The sequence below is a fragment of the Pseudorca crassidens genome, chromosome 2, assembly GCF_039906515.1.
Source record: "Pseudorca crassidens isolate mPseCra1 chromosome 2, mPseCra1.hap1, whole genome shotgun sequence".
In the NCBI taxonomy this organism is placed as follows: Eukaryota; Metazoa; Chordata; class Mammalia; order Artiodactyla; family Delphinidae; genus Pseudorca; species Pseudorca crassidens.
The window spans coordinates 117,818,214-117,839,256 of NC_090297.1; the positions used below are offsets into that span (position 1 = coordinate 117,818,214).

A 21,043-nucleotide genomic window follows, 5' to 3' on the forward strand; every position below is an offset into this window, starting at 1 on the left:
TTACACAACCCACACTGCAGGTCTTATGATTCCTCCCTCCCCACTCTTATAACTTGATATCCAGGCAAGGAATGGTTAGCCTTGTTATGCTGAGACTGAAAATGGGGGCTGGGGGTGAGGGTGGTAAAATAACTCAGTGGGGAATAGAGGGTAGGAAGGGTTTCACTGCATGGGACCTCCCTTGAGATCACTAAATCAGGATGGGAAATAAAGGCTCCATGTCATCTGAAGGCTTATAGCTCCCTGGTGGTGACTGTCTTTCTGGGTTTCATGGTGCCCCAGGAAGAGGGAACTGACCACAAGTGGGTACTGTGGTGACAGTCAGACTGGTAGGGAGAGCCCAAAAAGTCCATCTGGACTGGACTCTCAGCCTGCTGTCTCTCTTCAGCACTGGGCAGCTGCTTGCTGGGGACTGGTAAATAACTCTGTGGTTTCGTGGTTCCTTCCTCTACCCCCAACCCTCGTCAACCAAGGCTGGACTCAGAAGAAGGGGACGGAGCCTGGTGTCCTGAGATTCCAGTGGAACCTGATGACCTGAAGGAGTTTCTTCAGATTGACTTGCACACCCTGCACTTTATCACTCTGGTGGGGACCCAGGGGCGCCATGCAGGGGGCCATGGCATTGAGTTTGCCCCCATGTACAAGATCAATTACAGTCGGGATGGCACTCGCTGGATCTCTTGGCGGAACCGGCATGGGAAACAGGTGAGAAGAAGACACATTCAGACCCTGGGATGTCTGGGACCATATTTTGACTTGGGCTAGAAGAGGAAGTACACAGGTTGTCTATGTAGGTATGTGTGTCTGCAGACCTGGGATGCCCTTGTAAATGTGTGACCCAAGATGAAGGAGGGTGGGGTGGGGGGCACACATAGGGATATCAAGGCTGCTGAGTGGATACATTCTGCTCCTTGAATTAAAAGGAGAGGTTCCATCAAAGAGATTATGACTTGGGGAATGAAGAAGGGTCAGCATAACTTCATAGCATCTTCTCACTCTTTCTTTTATCTCTTCTCAGGTGCTGGATGGAAATAGTAACCCCTATGACATTTTCCTAAAGGACTTGGAGCCACCCATTGTGGCCAGATTTGTCCGCTTTATCCCAGTCACTGATCACTCCATGAATGTGTGCATGAGGGTGGAGCTTTATGGCTGTGTCTGGCTAGGTAGGTCTCTAGAGAGAGCGTGTAGACCTTATTAAAAACCCCAGCCCCTCGGAAATAAAGGCAATCAAATCAGAAAGAGGAATTACCTTCACCAAGATTTTCACCAGAATTACTAATCTCCAAGAAGTGATCCCCTCTTGGTTAGAGTAAAGAAAGGAATATTATTCATCCACCCAGGACTTGGTGCCCCACACCTGGCATACTGCATTCCAAGTTACTTTGCTGACTGCTGCTGAGGAGTACTCCCTGTGTGCCCAGATTGAGTCCTAGGTGGACACATTGCTCAAGATTGCAGTCTTGAAGCCTCAGGTAGTTCCCTGGGATAGTTGTTCTGAGCAGCAGGTGCATCTCCTTCCCAAAGGCACTGACACATCTGTGTTTCCTTTGGCAGATGGCTTGGTGTCTTATAATGCTCCAGCTGGACAGCAGTTTGTACTACCAGGAGGCTCCATCATTTATCTGAACGATTCTGTCTATGATGGGGCCGTTGGGTACAGGTAAATTCTGTATTGTTCTGGGAACAATAATCAATGACTCAATCAGTCAACTAGCCAATGTTTATTTAGCCCTTATACTAGGCATTGTGAGATGAATTTAGACGAAGTAAAATATGTAGTCTTTATTTGGAAGGAACTAAGAGCCTAGTTTGGGAAGACAAAGTAATCAGAAGGAAAACAACAAATTATACAAAGTAAGGGCTAAACTTTGTGGTATGGCTCTAAGTACGGTAGCCATAATTTTTGACCCTCAAAACAAGATGTGTGGTCTGACAAAAATAATAGCCTACTTATGGAAACAAAGGGACAGAAGATTTGAAGTTACAAGTATAATAAACTGGACAGGTAAAGAAGTTCAGAAAGAATGAACCCCAGAAATGTAAATGCTTTAGAAATTGTGAAAAGAAGGAGACTATTAAGGCTTACAATAGACAAGAAAAGATTCTAGGATGAGATGATAATTGGAGCAGAGGAGGTAGGTAGAGGGGAGCAGAAGAAGGGAATCAGGGATGAGGACCAGAATGGCCTGACTATAGCAAAAGCTAGAACTGGGAACAGCAGAAGGGCCAATGGATACATGAAATGAACCAAGGGAAGGCCATGGTGAAGTATGTTCAGATACAGAATGAACTTAGGGTTGGATAAGAGATGTTCCCACCTATCCCAATTCACTCCAAGTCTTGCCGTTCTTCTTCTACCCCACTTCAACACTTTTCTCTCTTAGGTTAATCTTTGTCTGCAAAGATTGAGCCTGGCAGAGAAGTTAGACCATAGTGAAGTCCACACCAGATGGTGGAGGTTGCTGGTGGTTGAGAGAGAGATTATTGAGTCTCAGGAAGAGGAGTGTGGAATTACAGCACTTCCATTGTCTTGGGTGTGAAGAATAAACTGCTGCCCTCCAGCTTCCATGCCTTGTGTGAAGCTTCCATGCCCCACTCATCCAGTCTTCTATTACTAATCACTTCCTCTCCATCTGCTTAGTCACTGTTCTTCCCCTTTTACATAATCTGTCTTGGCATCATTTCACTTAGCCACACCCAACTGCCATCAACTCAAGGCACAGAGGAAATCAGAGGTCAATTGAATTCAGTTTAGTTTAGTGAGTGTTTGCTAATCAACTGTTACTATGTGCAAGGAATTTGGTAGGGATTCAAATATAATAAAGTCATTGGTCCTACCTTTAAGAAGCTCACAGTTAGGAATGGGGACTAAACCAGGATATAAATTACTATGATACAAGCATAAGAGTAAGAGATACACAATGAGTGCTTTGGGATTCAAAGAAACAAGGAAGCTATAGAAGGAAAACAGAGCATTGGGAGTGAAAACACCTGGATTCATGTCATAAAATTATTTCTGTTTACTATGAGACTGAAGTGATAAAAAAAAAGTATATAAGGAAAGCATTTTGTAGAGATAATGTGCTATATACATGTAAGTTATTATCTGATTGGAGGACCAGTTAAAACATAATAGAATAGAGGAAATCTGAAATGACCCCAAAGGATGGGTAGAACTTTCACAGGCAAAGAATCTTGAAATGGCATTTTAGGCAGAGGGAATACCATGATGACAAAAGAATCATGGTTGTAAAGTTTAGGGGAATGTCTGGGAAAGATCAGCAGTTTAGTTAACCATGGGCCATATTTATGTAGCAAGGCAGTACATTAGAAGCATAGCAAGGCGGATTTTGTCATATTTTGGAGGAACTTGAATGTCAGGGCCAGGAAGAAGAGGGGAGGAGGAGTTGTTCTTTACCAACATCATCAACGCAATGTGTCACTGAAGGTTTTTAAAGCTGGGGAAGAGCATGATGGGAGCTGTGCTTCAGACAGATTAATCAAGCTGCATTCAAAGTTTAGATTTGAATAGGAAGGGAGGAGATGAGGGGGACATTTTCTAATTCCAAATTCTGTCAGATGAAAAGAATTAATGACCCAGGCCATAATGCTGACTGTGGGAATGGGAATGAGAAAGATACTCATTTAGGGAATATTTGTAGTCTGATTGGATGCAGGGGGCAAGACAGTAATGTGAGAAAAAGAGTTAGATGAAACAATAGTCTAAAACAATGGAGACAACATTTATTCATTCAACAAACATATTTTGAATGCTTATCATGTGCCAGGGACCCTTAGTGGATATGGAAGAGAAGCATAATTGACAGAATTGGGAAACCTAGGTGAAAGACTTAGTTTAGAAAGGGATGATGATGGATTCAGTTTGGAATATAAGTTCAAGGGACTGACAGGACATTCAAATAGAGAAATAAGGCAGGTAACTGGAAATATGGCTCTGGATGAACCCCAGAGGAAAGATAACAAAATAATCACAGAGATTTAGACACAGCCAGCTTCCATCTAATAATTGAGGGCATGAGCTACCTAGCTGGGGGGTGGCTAAGTGATGAGATACAGAGTTACCTAATTCAAGCTCTCAGGAAATAAATAGTCATAGTAGCAAAAGTTACTTATTTAAATTTTAAAAAAATTCTAAAAGTAATATATACTGTTGTAGAAATTCTAACAATTCTAAAGTATATGAAGTAAACAGGGAAAGTTTCTTTCCTTATTGATTAAATTTTGATGAAAGAGAAATTGACTAAGCATTCCTTCTAATTTGTACTGCTTTTCTGAAGACTTTCATGGGGATTTATTTTTCTGGGGATAATGGGAAATATATTCATTGCAAGTAAACTTATGTTCTCCTAGCCTTCTGATCTGTAGAGAGAAGAAAAAGATGGCAAAACCTTGGAAGGGAGATCCAGGCTCTGGTCACTGTGGATAAGGCCAGTCAAATTTTATAATTTGCCAAACATTTTTCAATGAACAAGTATATTTAAAAATGTACCTGTAAGGCTGGCATAATCACTCTTAATCCTTTTTTTTTTTTTTTTGGTAATTCACAAATTTTACATAACATTGGTCTGCCTATAACCTCATGGGTCATATGGAGTATTGCTTGAGTGTGAATATCCCAATCTCTTCATTTGGGAGACTCTCGACATATCTTCCAGAGCTTGAGGAGAGAGAAGTTCCACACGATGGGTTCTTGTTCTGTCCCTCCATAAACAGAAGGAGGTCTCTTTATGTTCTTCACGTAGTCAAATTAACATCAATACACATCCATCCCACCCAGCAGTCAGGCTTCTGGCAAACTCAGCCATTCAAACAGAGCCTTACACTCGGAAGTGAAAAGGGTGCCAAGCTAGAAAATAAAACGAAATCCAGTGCCTGAGACTCCCATGTGGTCCATGCATTTTACTCCATGAGTCTAGTATTCTTCAAATGTAATTAAATTTAAATGTAAATCAGTATTTAAATTTGTTAGAAGTTACTTTTTCCCCCTTTTGTTCGATATCGAATCAAGTTGTTGGAGATGTGGGGTAGAAGAAGGCATGACTGGCTTCCCTGGATTTGATTCACTGAACAATGACAACATGCAGTCAAAGTAAAGTCAGAAAAGTTTCCAACCAGCTCTGGGACCATTTATTTAGCGATGAGCAAGTGCCACCATCTGCTGTAGTATTTGTTCTATGCATTCATTCATTTACTCATTAATGGATGAATTAGTCAAATGCATTTGATAATATTGAATCATTATATAAAGACTTGTTAAGTATATAAGAACAGGTAAGGATACAATAGATCATAGAAAGCTTTTCCTATAAAATGATTTAAAAAAGGTATTTAAAAGCTTTGCTATTATAGAGTTAAGCATCAAATATTTCGTAAAATTCATTTATATGAAATTCTTAGTTCTCCACTGATGCAGGATAAATGAGTCAGTACTACAAAATATATTGGATTTTTCATAATTCTTCAACCTCCGAGATAATCAGCTCTTACAAAACCTGGGGTGAAGAAACTGGGTAAAACTCTGCCATGAATATGTAATTAACTCCAGGTTCCTCTCTCCCTTTTCCTTCTCCTCTTTTGGCTTGAGCAGCATGACTGAAGGGCTGGGCCAATTGACCGATGGGGTGTCTGGCCTGGATGATTTCACCCAGACCCATGAGTACCATGTGTGGCCAGGCTATGACTACGTGGGCTGGAGAAATGAGAGTGCCACCAATGGTTACATCGAGATCATGTTTGAGTTTGACCGCATCAGGAATTTTACTACTATGAAGGTCAGTGGAGTTAGGCGTAGAAGCCAAAATCATGGTGTAGGGAAAAAGCATGCTGGAAAGAACCCTAGGGTGGTACCAGCAGAATGGCATTCAAGCACATATTCTGCTGCTAACTAGCTGCACGCATCTCTTGAGTCACTTCATCTGTCTGGGCTTGTTTCTTCATTTGTAAATAAGGATGTTAGATTAGGTCACTGTTTCACAATGTATTTGGCTGTTGTTGTTGTCTCAACACCAGAGTGGACATATCCATTATGCAAAGTGGGCACAGTGTCTGGGACCCACGATACTTGTAAGGCCCATGGAAATGGGCCTTTAACTTCTTTTACTGTCAGAATAAAAGAAATGAGCCTTAACGTTGAAAGTTTTTACCTTTTTAACAAAACAGTTGTAAAATATAATTTTAACATATTTTTTGTGGAGGGAGTGGCCCACAAAGGCAGTAGTGATGAGGGCCCTTGGAAGTCATTCCATGGCCCCACCCAGCCCTCTGCAGGGAGGGGACACACTCTTACCAGTAAGCGTGTCTCATTGCAGCTCTGATTCTCAATGGAAGAAGAAGGAGCTTTGTATTTTGAACCACTTCCCATCCCTGAGTGTTTCCTCCATGCCCACAGCACTAAGAAATCACGACAGAAGATCCCATACTGTTCTGTTCCCAGAGTTCTTTGTTTCCTATCTATTATCAGTTATCTGTCTATGTGTCTGGTTCTCTTACTAGACCTCAAGCTCCTTCTCAGACTCTGCTTTCTGGTCTTTGTACCCAAGCGTCTGACACTTAATATATACAGGCTCAATAAATGTTTGCAAGTGAACAAATGATATACCTTATTGCCTACTCTAGCCATTTATGGTTATAAATATCTCTGCCACCTGGGGTAGAAGGAGGAGGAGATATGATGAACATCAGTAAGACACTGAGAATATAATAGTATTTTCCTAACTATAAACAGAAACTTGAAGAAGGACTGGGGCCAGGCAGGAGGAATCACTGTGACTCCTGGCTGGGCCACCATCCGGATTCTAGACCTCAGGCCCAGGGTTTCAGTTTGTCTTCTCTGTGGACCTCCGTGACTCTTTGCCCAGTCAGAGGAGTTGGTTATCCAATGAGTGAGATTCAAGGGTGAAATGAGGTGGTTTTTCTAAGGCCTCAAATGTAAATTATTAGGTTTTTGGGTTTGTTTTTTCTGAAACACCATCACCCAGAAGTCTGTATTAAAATGCAAGTATTTTACCTCAGGGGGAGTAAAACAATAAAAAAAAATTAATGTCTTAAATGCAATAGCAGAAGTTATTTTATCAGTTAACTATTACAGAGTAGTTAAGAGTGAGTAGGTAAATTTCATTGAGTACTTGGATGGAAGCTGAAAGACCTGGGAGAAGCCCAGACTGGGTGTGCTCTGGAGAGAGGTAAGTGCAGACCATGAGAAGAACTGGACGGGGGGACTTAAGGCCTGATTTCCATTTTCTCTGGGGTAGGGCCTTTCAGGAGAGCCTACCCTGGATGTAAGGGTTGAGGACCTTTCCGTTGGTATGGTGAGTTTCCTGATACTTAGCTCAAATGATAGTTTTTCCTTTTTTCTTACTCAATCCCAAGTATGTTTCAGAGAGAAAGGAATGGAAGAAAAGTCCATGCAAAAAGTGACCAGATTAGACGTTAAACCTGAATTCTAGGTTCTGGGGGTAAACAGATGAATAAGAAATGGTCCCTACCTTGGGGCAATTTGCAGTTCAGTGGGGGAAGACACTATTTATTTGCAAAAGAAGGTATGTAGAATGACATGGGGACACTGAAGAAGGGAAACTGTATCATTCCCAATAAATAAAAATTTGTTATTCTTGGCACAAACCTGGAGTCAAAAAGAAAATGCATGTCTACTACATCACTCTCACATGTTAAGATGATAATATCTCCTAGTTGGATTAATAGCTATTAGTTAAATGATGAGAACTGAAGGATCAACACATACCCAATCTGCCAGTGTGTTGCTCAAAATGGCTCTTGGGAAGTTGTAAAATGTGTGTGAAATCGTGTGTTAACACATTATTCTTTACAGGTTTATGGGGGGGGGTGTGGAGGGAAATATGCCCAGTAACAAAACTATGTATGCTTCAAGGAAAAATTTATTTGTATTGCTGAATAATGTGTATACCCAATATGTACCTATGAACATGTGTATCAATTCATTATAGATCATTGGGAGAATTTCTAGTCACAAAAATAATAAAATGTATTTTAAAGTCCCCATAAAGTTATAATATTCGTTCAATTGACTTTGATCTTCCTGAGTCCCCAGGAGCTCCTGTTTAACTAGTTTATCACAGATCAAAATTATTCAAAAGCATATGTCTGCATTTAGAAGGTGCCAGAAACCTCTCAGGAGCTGACTCAGAGCTAGTCTTCTCAGGACTAGCAGGCCAAGCAGGTGTCTACCATATTTTAATTTTTCTGAGACAAATGAAAAGTAAAAGACGACTTTCAGGTCACTGAAGTCTTCTAGAGAGTAGTTTTTTACTTCTTAGGCAAAGTACTGCGTATTTCCCTCCCTGCTCTGATTATAGTTAAAATACAGCGTTTAAAAGAAAATCAACAACCCAATCCAAAAATGGGCAGAAGGCCTAAATAGACATTTCTCCAAAGAAGGTATACAGACTGCCAACAAACACATGAAAGAATGCTCAACATCATTAATCATTAGAGAAATGCAAATCAAAACTACAATGAGATATCATCTCACACCAGTCAGAATGGCCATCATCAAAAAATCTAGAAACAATAAATGCTGGAGAGGGTGTGGAGAAAAGGGAACCCTCTTGCACTGTTGGTGGGAATGTAAATTGATACAGCCACTGTGGAGAACAGTATGGAGGTTCCTTAAAAAACTACAAATAGAACTACCATATGACCCAGCAGTCCCACTACTGGCCATATACCCTGAGAAAACCAAAATTCAAAAAGAGTCATGTACCAAAAAGTTCATTGCAGCTCTATTTACAATAGCCTGGAGATGGAAACAACCTAAGTGTCCATCATTGGATGAATGGATAAAGAAGATGTGGCACATATATACAATGGAATATTACTCAGCCATAAAAAGAAATGAAATTGAGCTATTTGTAATGAGGTGGATAGACCTAGAGTCTGTCATACAGAGTGAAGTAAGTCAGAAAGAGAAAGGCAAATACCGTAAACTAACACATATATATGGAATTTCAGAAAAAAAAACTGTCATGAGGAACCTAGGGGTAAGACAGGAATAAAGACACAGACCTACTAGAGAATGGACTTGAGGATATGGGGAGGGGGAAGGGTAAGCTGTGACAAAGCGAGAGAGAGGCATGGACATATATACACTACCAAACGTAAGGTAGATAGCTTGTGGGAAGCAGCCGCATAGCACAGGGAGATCAGCTCGGTGCTTTGTGATCGCCTGGAGGGGTGGGATAGGGAAGGTGGGAGGGAGGGAGACGCAAGAGGGAAGAGATATGGGAACATATGTATATGTATAAGTGATTCACTTTGTTATAAAGCAGAAACTAACATACCATTGTAAAGCCATTATACTCCAATAAAAACAAAACAAAACAAAACAAAACAAAACAAATAAAAAAGAAAAGAAAATCAAATCCACAAAGCATTTAGAAAATGAAAAATTACATATATCAAAACAAATGGGATACATATAAAACCACACTGAATAAAATTCATGGTACTGAATACATTCTTTATTATTTTTTTAAATCTTTATTGGAGTGTAATTACTTCACAATACTGTGTTAGTTTCTGTTGTACAACAAAGTGAATCAGCCATATGCATACATATATCCCCATATCCCCTGCCTCTTTAGCCTCGCTCCTACCCTCCCTATCCCACCACTCTAGGTCATTGCAAAGCACTGAGCTGATCTCCCTGTGCTATGCTGCTGCTTCCCACTAGCTGTCTATTTTACATTCGGTAGTGTATATATGTCGATGCTACTCTCACTTTGCCCCAGCTTCCCCCTTCCCCCCTACCCCATGTCCTCAAGTCCATTCTCTATGTCTACATCTTTATTCCTGCCCTGCCACTAGGTCCATCCGTCTAACATCAAAGATAAATGCATAAACCAATTAATTAAAGTCAGAAAACTATAGAAAGGATCATAAATCCAAGACCTTATTTTTGGAAAAATAGAAAAAATTTTACTATACAAATCAAGAAAAAATAAATTGAAAGAGATTCTGAAACATATATATTTATATATAAATGCATTTTAAAATATATTCTATTTATTACATAAATATGTTAAGTCCACAGGAGAATGAAATCCTATGCTATTTACTTGCATTCTAGAAGGATTCCCAAAACATCTGTAGGAAAGATTATTACCTTCCCCACAGGCTACTTATCCAACACTTTGCAGATTTCAAAACATCTGAAAAATGTATTGAAGCTGTAGTTGGTATTTCTTTGATTTTGTTCTTAGCCTTGTTCCATTTACTTGTGTTCAATAAACTAGAACTGTTAATTCATCCCAAGGAAGGTACAACAAAAAAGCTACCTTCCTAAAGGCCTTTTTTTCTCATCTCAGAAAATATCTATGAGGAAGATTTGAGGCTCTCATCAGAATGGCTTTACCTAAGCTGAATTTAATTAAGAGAGATAATTAAGTTTTGTGTCTCTGGCTGACAAATGCTAATACCTGGCAGTGGAAATGAGATTTCTAAAGAGAAAGATGAAATTATATTGGATTGTGTGTTATTTCAGGTTTCTCATCGAAACCTGTTGAAAGAAGTGGACTGGCTTTGGAATGTACATAGGAGAAAGTAGTTCAGAATAGCTCCATTCTGGGCAGATAGCAACCGTGGTTGAGAGGACTGGAGTGGTTGGGTTATAGAGCAGAGAGAGTTCAGGGCAAGGAAGGAACTGAGAGGATGCTGGTCCAGCCCTCATTTAACAGATAAGGACGCTACTCCCAGCAGCATGCAGTGAGGTAGCCAGGGGAGCACAATTGCAAAGAGGTGACTGGGGTAGCAGCCCAGGTTTTATAAGGTATCACTGCCACTGTGAGATTCCTAGAAGGGAAAAACGCAAGACTGCAGAGCACCAATTATTCACCAAGGGTGGTGATCAGAGAAATTTGGCAGGTCTAAGATCTTACTGGGTTAGGTTGCAGTGTGTCCCTAGTGCCACCCAACAGGGTCACCCTGTCACTCACATGCCTCTTTCTCTGCCAGGTCCACTGCAACAACATGTTTGCCAAAGGTGTGAAGATTTTTAAGGAGGTACAGTGCTACTTTCGCTCTGAAGCCAATGAATGGGAACCTAACGCTGTCTCCTTCCCCCTTGTCCTGGATGACGTCAACCCCAGTGCTCGGTTCGTCACGGTGCCCCTCCACCACCGCATGGCCAGTGCCATCAAGTGCCAATACCATTTTGCTGACACCTGGATGATGTTCAGTGAGATCACCTTCCAATCAGGTTGGGAGCTCGGGGGCCCCTTAGGGAACTGGGAGCAGGGTGGTGAAGGAGGAAGGCAGTGTCCAGAGCTTCTCACTGGCGGGTGTCTGAAAGGAGGACGGTTGTACAGGTGGCTTCTCATGGGTAGATAGAGGGACTCTTTTCTGCGACTAGTGTAGTTGTGGAAGGGTAGGGATGAGGATGTAGAAGTGGACAGAATGTTTACTTGGCTCTCACACATATTTGTCTAAAAGAGATGTAAGATAAAGGATTAAAGAAAATGAGTACAATGTGTTAAAACCTTTATGTAAATCAAGCCAGTTAAGGGGAAGGGCACCTAAACATTATTAAAATATTTAAATGAAGATGTCTAAATAAAAGTAAAGAGAACAATGAACCCCCATCCATCACCTAGCTTTACTAACCATTGATATTTTTTTTTTGTCATGCTTGTTTCCTTTATCCCTCCCTTTTTGGTACAGTATTTTGAAGCAGATCTGAGACATTATTTGATTTCACTACTAAAATTTTAGAATACACCTGAGAAAATAACATTACCTTCATAATAATGCCATTATTACATCCAACAAATTTATTAGTTAGTAAATAATTCCTTAATATAATATAATAGCCAGTCCACATTCAAGTATCCCTGATTATCTAATAGTGTCTTACTACAGTTGGCTTGATTGAATTAGGATCCAACTAATTAGCCCCTCTTGGTGTATTTCCTTTATTATATTACTAGGTGGTATCTCTGTTAACCTAAAACAGTTTTTTAAAAATAATTCCATTCTGGTTTTGCTGATTACTTTCTGTGGTGTAATTTTACTGGAGCTTCTGTCCTCTGTCATCCTGTAGACTGGTGGTTATATCTACAGGTGAACTTGATTCAAATTCAGTATTCATTTTTGCCAAGGATTTTTCATGGATAGTGCTGTGTACTCTATGCTGAACCTCATCATGGGGATGTTATGTTAGAATCTCTTACTTTTAGTGATGCTAAGATTGATCTCTGGGCTCAGGTGGTTATCCTTTCATTGAAAAGTTCCCAATGAACTTTCTCCTTAGGTTTTATCCTCCATTGATGACCAGTGCTTAAATTATTTCATTAGGAGTTGCTAAATGGTGATTTTCTAATTCTTTTATTCCTTCTGCATTTATTACCTGAGTTTCTTCTGAATAGGAGAACTATTCCCCATATGCTTGTTAACCCTGAAATACAGTTCATGTTGGAAGGGCAGCATACATAATTAATTTTTTCATCAATTTACAGAGTAATGAGTCAATGCTCTAGCAACCTTCAGTGGTATCTAATAGATTTTATTTTGGTTTTCATCCTCACTAACATTAAAGAGGACACATTTTTAGAGGTGTGTTTAAAAAAAGGATTTTTTAAAAATTTACTTATTTGGTTGCGCTGGGTCTTAGTTGCAGCAGGCGGGCTCCTTAGTTGCAGCTTGCAGGCTTCTTAGTGGTGGCTCGCCAGCTCCTTGGTTGCAGTACATGTGTTCCTTAGTTGCGGCATGCGAACTCTTAGTTGCAGCGTGCATGCAGGATCTAGTTCCCTGACCAGGGATCGAACCCAGGCCCCCTGCATTGGGAGTGTGGAGTCTTATCCACTGTGCCCCAGGGAAGTTCCCTCTCTGAGGATTTAAATCTTATGACAGGATTCTTTACCTGCCTTAGAGAAGCATCCATCTCTTAATCAAAATAGAAGTCACTAAGTATCATATATGTACAGTTGACCCGTGAACAACATGGGTTTGAACTGCACGGGTCTATCTCTATATGGATTTTTTTCCATAGTAAATATTACAGTACTACACAATCCACAGTTGGTTGAATCCATGGATGCAGAACCTCGGATATGGAAGAACCATGTATATGGAGGGCTGATTTTAAGTTATATGCAGATTTTCCACTGCGCAGAGTACTCAGTGCCCCTAACCTGCACGTTGTTCAAGGGTCAATGGTACATCTCAAAGAGGAATATAATTACTTAATTCAAAACAGTTTCTTCCTGAGAATCTCTTCTTTTTTATTCTACTGACCAGAGTCCTTTTAGACACTGTCTTGAATCTCAGTCTTAAGGGTCTGACTTTACAGCACTTATCTGATTGTTCCTTGTATATCTCCTTCACTGTTACTTCCTCTTTATACCATATACTACTTACAATGAACATGTGTGCATTCATGCATAAAACATTATTGAGCATCTACTATATACCATGCACTGTCTTATTTATTAGGTTACAATGACAACAAGACAATGCCCTTGACCTAAAGGTGCCCAATGTTTCATAGAAGATGGATGAGTAAACTTAAAATATGAAACACTGTGGTATGTACTAAATGATATAGGCACTGGGTACTACGGAGCCAAAGAAGAAGTAAATCTAAATCAGACTTAGGCAGGAGTATATTATTTGGGGTAGGGTGGGCTGTTGTAACAAATACTCCAATAACTTATTATTGCTGCCTAATTATTATTTATTATTACTGATAGTCTTTGCATATTCTAATTCTTGACCCCCTTGATTAGACAAGTCAGAGGGAAAAATTAGTTACCAACATCAATCTGTCAAATACACTTTTGGTAGCTAGTCCTAGAAGCTTCAACATGACTGTAAAGGGTACTCTATTTCTTTTTTTTTTTTTTTTTAACACCTTTATTGGGGTATAATTGCTTTACAATGGTGTGTTAGCTTCTGCCCTACAACAAAGTGAATCAGTTACACCTATACATACGTTCCCACATCTCTTCCCTCTTGCGTCTCCCTCCCTCCCACCCTCCCTATCCCACCCCTCCAGGCTGTCACAAAGCACCGAGCCAATATCCCTGTGCCATGCGGCTGCTTCCCACTAGCTAAGGAAGAAGGCTTAATTTATAAATTAAAGAGCTAGGACTCTGAGGCATAGTGAAAACTCTTTGTAAAACACTGTAATTTCCTTGAAGGGAAAGCGCATCTGAACCCTATGTCTGTCCTATGTCTACTTACCCATTGTATTCTCTCTACATTTTGTTGAATTTAGATCTCACTTCCTATGCATGATTTATGATAATGTGTGGTCACAGCCCTCTGATAACTCTCTTTAACTTTTTTGTACCATGACACTTAGTAGGTAATAATTGAAACAAAATTTTTACAAAAGGAAAGTTACCCTTACTATTTAGATGAATGGCAATATTTTTTACTTAATATATTATATGATTTAATTTCTAAGAAAGGCTTGTAGCAAGCCAGTAAATCGATTTCGCAAAGTGCTAGCTTACAACCTGCCTTCAGAAAAACCACTACCGAGCTGTCTTCTTCCCAGCTCTGACTCACCCTTGTTTTGTGACAGATGCTGCTATGTACAACAACTCTGGAGCCCTTCCCACATCGCCTGTGGCACCCACAACCTATGGTATGTATGCTTCTTGGTTATAAAAGTTAAGTTGAAGGGACCTCCTGGAGGATGAAGAAGGGTGGAGATTTGCAAAGGCTTGACTGTGTAGCAGGCTTGATACCAGGTGGCTTTCAATGAAGAGTAGCTCTGGAAAGATAGGACAGACCACCTCCAAAGTTAAGGGCCCAACCTCACTCTCTTCCCTGCTGGTCCATGTGATTCTTCTGCTGAGGCAGAGTCTGGAGCTGTTCCAACTGCTTCTTAGAAGTTTGGGAAGCTTGGAGCCAAAACAGGGAAAGGGCTATTTCTAGGTGAGACCCATTGTAGGGATCTCAATGAATGAATGGAACAAAAAGCTAGTCTCTCCAATTGGAGAGAAATATGGAAAAGTGTATGCATTGCTTCAAACAGTCACTGGCTGTACAAGTCAGCAATCTGGGAAACACGTGATCAAGTGTCTCCAAAGAGGACTCTCAGCTGCCTTGGCATGTCTCAATGCAGAGTGAAACTGATTCTTCACCTGTTTTTCATGAGGTGTGATTAGGGGCCGTGGTATAAAGGGAGCAAAATTTTGGGAGGAATGGAAAACCTCTCCATTATCCAGTCTAATACATGAGGAAGAGGAAGCTACTATCCCATGGAGGAGGGCTGTAGGATATAAGAGCACAGGAATACAAGAGTAGCAAGACCAAGTGTTAAGTGGCATCTTGTGGAATTATCCTGAAGGAATAGGTTCTGCCTTCTTATCTCTAGTCCAAGCCCTTATGCTCTTCCTTGCCCCTTGAGATGATAATATTCTTCGTCCTTCTTTTCCTGGTTACAGATCCAATGCTTAAAGTTGATGACAGCAACACTCGAATCCTGATTGGCTGCTTAGTGGCCATAATCTTCATCCTCCTGGCTATCATTGTCATCATCCTCTGGAGGCAGTTCTGGCAGAAAATGCTGGAGAAGGTGAGGAAGTGCAGGACAATCCCGGGGTAGGAAGCGGCTCCATCCTTTCCTGTGCTGCTTCGTTAATATCCAAGCCAAGTTTCTCACAGTTCTATTCCTACTTCTTTTTGTACTTGAAAGTTATGGTTGGGGAGAACCTGCCAGTCCAGTGATTAGGACTCTGTGCTTCCACTGCAGGGAGCACATGCTTCCCCCCTGGTTGGGGAACTAAGATCCTGCATGCCACATGGTACGGCCCCAAAAAAAGAAAGTTATGGTTATGCATCCTTCTGAGTGCCTCCTCAGATTCTTTTAGTCTAGGCCAAATGATCTATATACTTTCTATTACATTTGTCTAACACTTTACAGTCTGCAAAGACTTTTTCCTTGATTTTCCTTGAACCTCACTGAATAATTGTGAGTTGGGCAGAGTAGTTATATTTAACTGTTTTGCTGATGAGAAAATGTGATGTGCTCAAGGTCATACTTTCTATGCTTTCTATGCTTGTTCTAATTGTCAGTCTTGAAATTTGTTGACTTCTTTTCTTCTAAAATATATACCTTTCACCACGGATGGAATATCTACGACTTTTCTTGGTGTCTTAGACCAGATAGCAATTCTGGGCACTGCTGCTAAATGTGTGATACTCTTGGGGTTGGCTGATGATAAAGTGTTTCTACCTTTAGTCATGGACCTTGTCCCTGGTCAGTGAGCTCAAATGGATGTGGACTGTGAGAGACCATAGATACTCTGGGCTGTGAGGCTTTGAGGTGCCCATCGAGGGCAGGGAACAGGAGGGAGGGAATAGGCTGATTGTGTTTATAGCCTAAATATTTGGGGATGGGATCTCAGGAGACCAGTGCCTATGTAGAGTACATATTAGACAAAGGGAAAGGGCACTGTGAGAGTGGACTGGAACCTTCTGAACTCTTTGTGGGTAGGACAAGAGGAAGGGGCTGAAATCAGAAAAGTGAGGGGAATGACCCAGACAAGTAGCATGCAATTCCTTCTGATATGTTACACATTCAAGTTCTGAGATGATTGAGGTTTATTTTAAGGACTTTAGGCAGGAATATTTCACAGAAGAGAGGGTCTCTTTGCTTCCCACAGAGACTTCTAACATTAGTCTAAAAAATTAAATTAAAAGTTTCAATCCATAAATAGTGACTGAAGGCTGAAAGGCAGAATCCACAGAGAGCTCACCCACTGGCATGATGAGGCAACATCAAAACCTTTTGTCTTTTAGAATGCTAGAACACACGTGGTATCTAAATTCCAGGATGCGGGGTAGCAAAGAGTGGTGGTGGTAGCAGCTGATGGTCTGACGGTTCGTTGGACAGCTTGAAGCTGTGTTCTTACTGAACAGTCTGTTATGACTGCATTTTAGTTGATGGGGGAGAGTCTGTGTTCTCTTCTCTGTGAGCTATTTTTCTCTTTATTTGAGCCAGAATTTACCACTCTTTGAGTCTTTCTTCTGAGTCCCACTGGCATATATTCATGGTCTGGGAGAAGAATTTTGGATTGGAGACTCTCCAGGTAAAAGGGAGAACAAAAATTTTGCCCTTGAATATTTAACTTGGTCCTTCAAGAAATTCTTTCTGTCCCTGTACATCCTGAGTAAGATAACTCAAGATGCTCTGGAATGACACAGGATTTCTTCTGGGGGAAAGAATTTTTTTGTAGAAGACCCTTAAGCATACCTATGTATTCCAAATACATTGCTCAAAATAGCCTTATGCTGTAGCATTATCTGCAGGATACTTACAGTGGTGTCCTCAGAATTCTCTCTTTGAGAGAGTCAACCAATATTTATCGAGTACCTAGTATGTGCTGGGCTCCATGCTCAGTACTGAGGATATTACTGCAACAAAGGAACTCTCAGTCTAGGGTATGGAGCAGACATCTAAGTTTCTCCACTGAGCACCCAAAGTGTGTTTGTTGGAGTTGAATGTTTCATGTGTTTAAATCCAAATAGTCACCTATACTTAGATTATGAGATTTTCCTTTTGAAGGAGCAGGCAGGTCATATTAAATAGAATGACAGAACAATTAGCTGTTTTATTCTTCTTATTCCTGTGTTGGGTATAATTCATGTTAGTATCCCTAGCACCTAGGGCTTTCCTTTCTTATTTTGTAGCCATTTTATTTTTGGTTAGTGAAAATGCAGAGTCAAGCGGGTATTACCCTAATCTACAATGCCAGAGTGGTCAGGTGAACTACAGATTCATCATGTTACAGCACATTTGTTACGTTAATAAGCATTTTAATTTATGCCTACACAAAATCAATCAGTTGAGTGGTGTCAGGAAAACCCATTATTTAACAGAACATTGAAAACTCTAAGACTGAGAAACTCTTTGATTGGCTACTGATAGGTTCTAATGGTGTCACGTGAATAATGCTTCTAAGTGTTTCAATGGAAGTTAATTAATGTTGGCAGTGCAGAAATTTGGAAGTCAAATTCTGCCTTGAAGAAACGAAAGATGATTCTGAGTTTCTACAACCCTGGCATTTGTGGAACCAGACTGAAGCCCTGTCACTTGCATTGCTTCTGGAGTTTGAGTATTAGAGAGTTATTTCATCTGAGTGGAAGAGCTGGGTTTAAGAAGAGGAGGGAGTGATGATCCCTTTTGTGTCAACATGCCTTTCTCCCCTGTCCTTCTCTTTCAGGCTTCCCGGAGGATGCTGGATGATGAAATGACAGTCAGCCTTTCCCTGCCAAGCGAGTCCAGCATGTTCAACAATAACCGCTCCTCATCGCCAAGCGAGCAGGAGTCCAACTCCACTTACGATCGCATCTTTCCCCTTCGCCCTGACTACCAGGAGCCGTCCAGGCTGATACGGAAACTCCCAGAATTTGCTCCAGGGGAGGAAGAATCAGGTGAGGATGAAACAGTGAGCAGAAAGTTGAGGGACAAGATTTATGAAGGTGTGAAACTATTGCTCCTACTCAACCAAGTCTAATTTTAGCCTAGAGAAGTCCACCTTCTCCTGGGAAGTCCACACTGTCTTTCTAGATTTGCTCCTAATTGAATCTGGACATCTCTCCTTTGCTACTGCACATAGCAGATGTTTGGAGGGACCCACATGTCAGAAGAAGAAAAATAAATAAAATGCTTTCCTAAGGCATTAACACCAGAAGAACCTAAACAGTCCAACTAGTCCAACCTTCTCATTTTTTATAGGAGGAAAGTGAGAAGGCCCAGTTAAGGTACTCGCCCAACATCAAACAGCAATAGGGGTAAATTCAGGACTAGAATTTCACTTGGAGAAAAAACAACGAAGCTAAAGAGATCCTAGAATCCCCAGGTTTTAGTCACCTAGATAATTGAGTTATTTAACTTTTGTTCATTTCTCTTTGGTGAAAATTTACTTGACTGATACAAGATTTTATTATGAGAGCAAATATTTCTTGTCTTTTCTCAATAAAGCGTTGCTTCGGTAAAATGGTGCCAATTGATTCACATTCTAGTGTCTTTTAAAAAGAGCTGCAGAGTGACATCAGAGGGGATGCTGGGGTCATCGCTGAGGCTCAGAGCAGCTTTTCTGTCCATAATGTCAGCATCCGAGGAGTGACCCCAGTCAGTGGAAGAGGACTGATGGTGTTCAGGGGAGAGCTGATTGGAGAAGTAGCAGGACTAACCATGAGAGCAGAGGCTTTTCAAGGGAGTCCTTCCAAAGGAAGAGAGGAAACTAATGTGTATTTACCACTCAGTGGATAGCAAACATTGAAGGAGCGTATTGAACTATGGGAATTTTACAGACAGCAAGAATAGGGATGTAATTTATTTCCTAGGCTGAACCAAAGTGATCTACCTACTTTCTGAAGTCTAAAACATCCCCCCTCATATTTTAATATTTTTTTAAGTCAGGATGTGTCTTAAGCTAGATCATATAAATTTAATCACAGTTTTTAATCCCTGAAATAGGTTATTAAAATCAGCGACTATATCTTAAAAGTAAGGAAATATGCCATTAAATCCTAAAACTTTAATACTCCTACCCTAACTAGTATAGCGAGCCTTCCTGGAGCTTCACCACAATTCCACAAGATTAACCAAGGAGGTTATTAATGATCACGTAGTTATGAGGAGAAGATAAGAGATAAAATGGTGCCTACATTGTGGAGGCCACAAGAAAGAATCTCCAGAGGAACCATTCTCCAAGTAAGAATGTCATGGCGTAGGTTAGGCTGTCTTGGGGGCATGTTTTAGCCCTCCTCTCATATTTCCTTTCTTGAAGATATCTCCAAAGAGGCCCCTTGGAACGAGACTCATTGTCCTTGTCTTCGCAGGCTGCAGTGGCATTGTGAAGCCAGTCCAGCCCAGTGGGCCTGAGGGTGTGCCCCACTATGCAGAGGCTGACATTGTGAACCTCCAGGGGGTGACTGGAGGCAACACCTACTCCGTGCCTGCCATTACCATGGACCTGCTCTCGGGGAAGGATGTGGCTGTGGAAGAGTTCCCCAGGAAACTCTTAACTTTCAAGGAGAAGCTGGGAGAAGGCCAGTTTGGGGAGGTGAGCTGATTCTTTGAGTGGGGCCTCCAGTCCTTGGTCGTTCAAAGGAAGTGGTTGAATAAAAATGGTCAGTAGAGCAAACTGTCCCATCCAATGTGGATTCACATCAAACGTCTCCTCCACTTGTCTCTCCTTGCATTGTTCTCTAGAAGACTAGTATTGGTCAGCCTCATCTTTGTCAAACAGCTGTGGAAATCCTGGGAATTCTGATTTCTATATAAGAGTTTTTAAAGCAGGAAAGTCACTAGACTTAGATATTCTGAAAAACGTTCAATATTTTCAAAAATTTTTACAACAGGTTACAAAGTGTGGGGACCCATAAGATGTGATCATCTTTTATAAACTGTCCAAGAACATCCTGCTATTGGATAGCCACTTTGTTTTTTCCCTTTTAATTGGAGTTACATGTAAAATGGTCAGAAAACAACCTCGCCCCTGCCTTTGGTCCCAGAACCAACCACTAGGGAATGAATCACTAACCAAGATAAGGAGGAACACACTTCTCAATTGCCCTCAGAGTGATGCATGTAATATTTGACTTTTCACTCTTACATCAGTCACATGAGCCTTCTGAGAATTCAAAGCAATGATTTAAGTGGCAATAGAAGCTCTTGAACACCACCATCTAAATTCCAAATGTAATTTGGTTTCATAAGAATATGTTATTGGTTTCCAGCATGGGTGGCGTGCTTTAACCTTGGTTAGGTTTGGTGGTGGTGGAGGTAGAAGGGTCCACGGCATCTGTTTGTGGTGTTATATACACTCATTCTGTCTCCTGGGTTGGAAACACAGGCTTGTTATACAGTTACTAATGCCTAGAGGTTCTGATAATGCTAATCCCATACTAAGGGCTTACCTTAGAGAAGAAATTGCCTTATGTTTTGCACGATCCCGTAACTAAACTTCCTTGAATCAAAGTTCAAGTATTTATACCGAATGACGTTTTATAGTGGGCTATGCTT

The 21,043-nt window shown here is 40.8% G+C and overlaps 1 protein-coding gene across 6 annotated transcripts in view; it reads left to right on the plus strand.

Annotated features, from left to right (window-relative positions):
• The window catches only part of DDR2 (discoidin domain receptor tyrosine kinase 2), a 160,967-nt gene that overhangs the window by 123,984 nt on the left and 15,940 nt on the right, over nt 1-21,043 (plus strand). For all 6 annotated transcript variants that reach the window (XM_067728477.1, XM_067728480.1, XM_067728476.1 and 3 more), the window contains 9 exons: nt 474-705; nt 1,019-1,166; nt 1,558-1,663; nt 5,612-5,795; nt 11,014-11,257; nt 14,585-14,647; nt 15,453-15,583; nt 18,234-18,444; nt 19,858-20,081. In XM_067728477.1, coding sequence (XP_067584578.1) covers nt 474-705; nt 1,019-1,166; nt 1,558-1,663; nt 5,612-5,795; nt 11,014-11,257; nt 14,585-14,647; nt 15,453-15,583; nt 18,234-18,444; nt 19,858-20,081 — 1,543 coding nt within the window. The remainder of the gene's footprint in view (nt 1-473; nt 706-1,018; nt 1,167-1,557; nt 1,664-5,611; nt 5,796-11,013; nt 11,258-14,584; nt 14,648-15,452; nt 15,584-18,233; nt 18,445-19,857; nt 20,082-21,043) is intronic.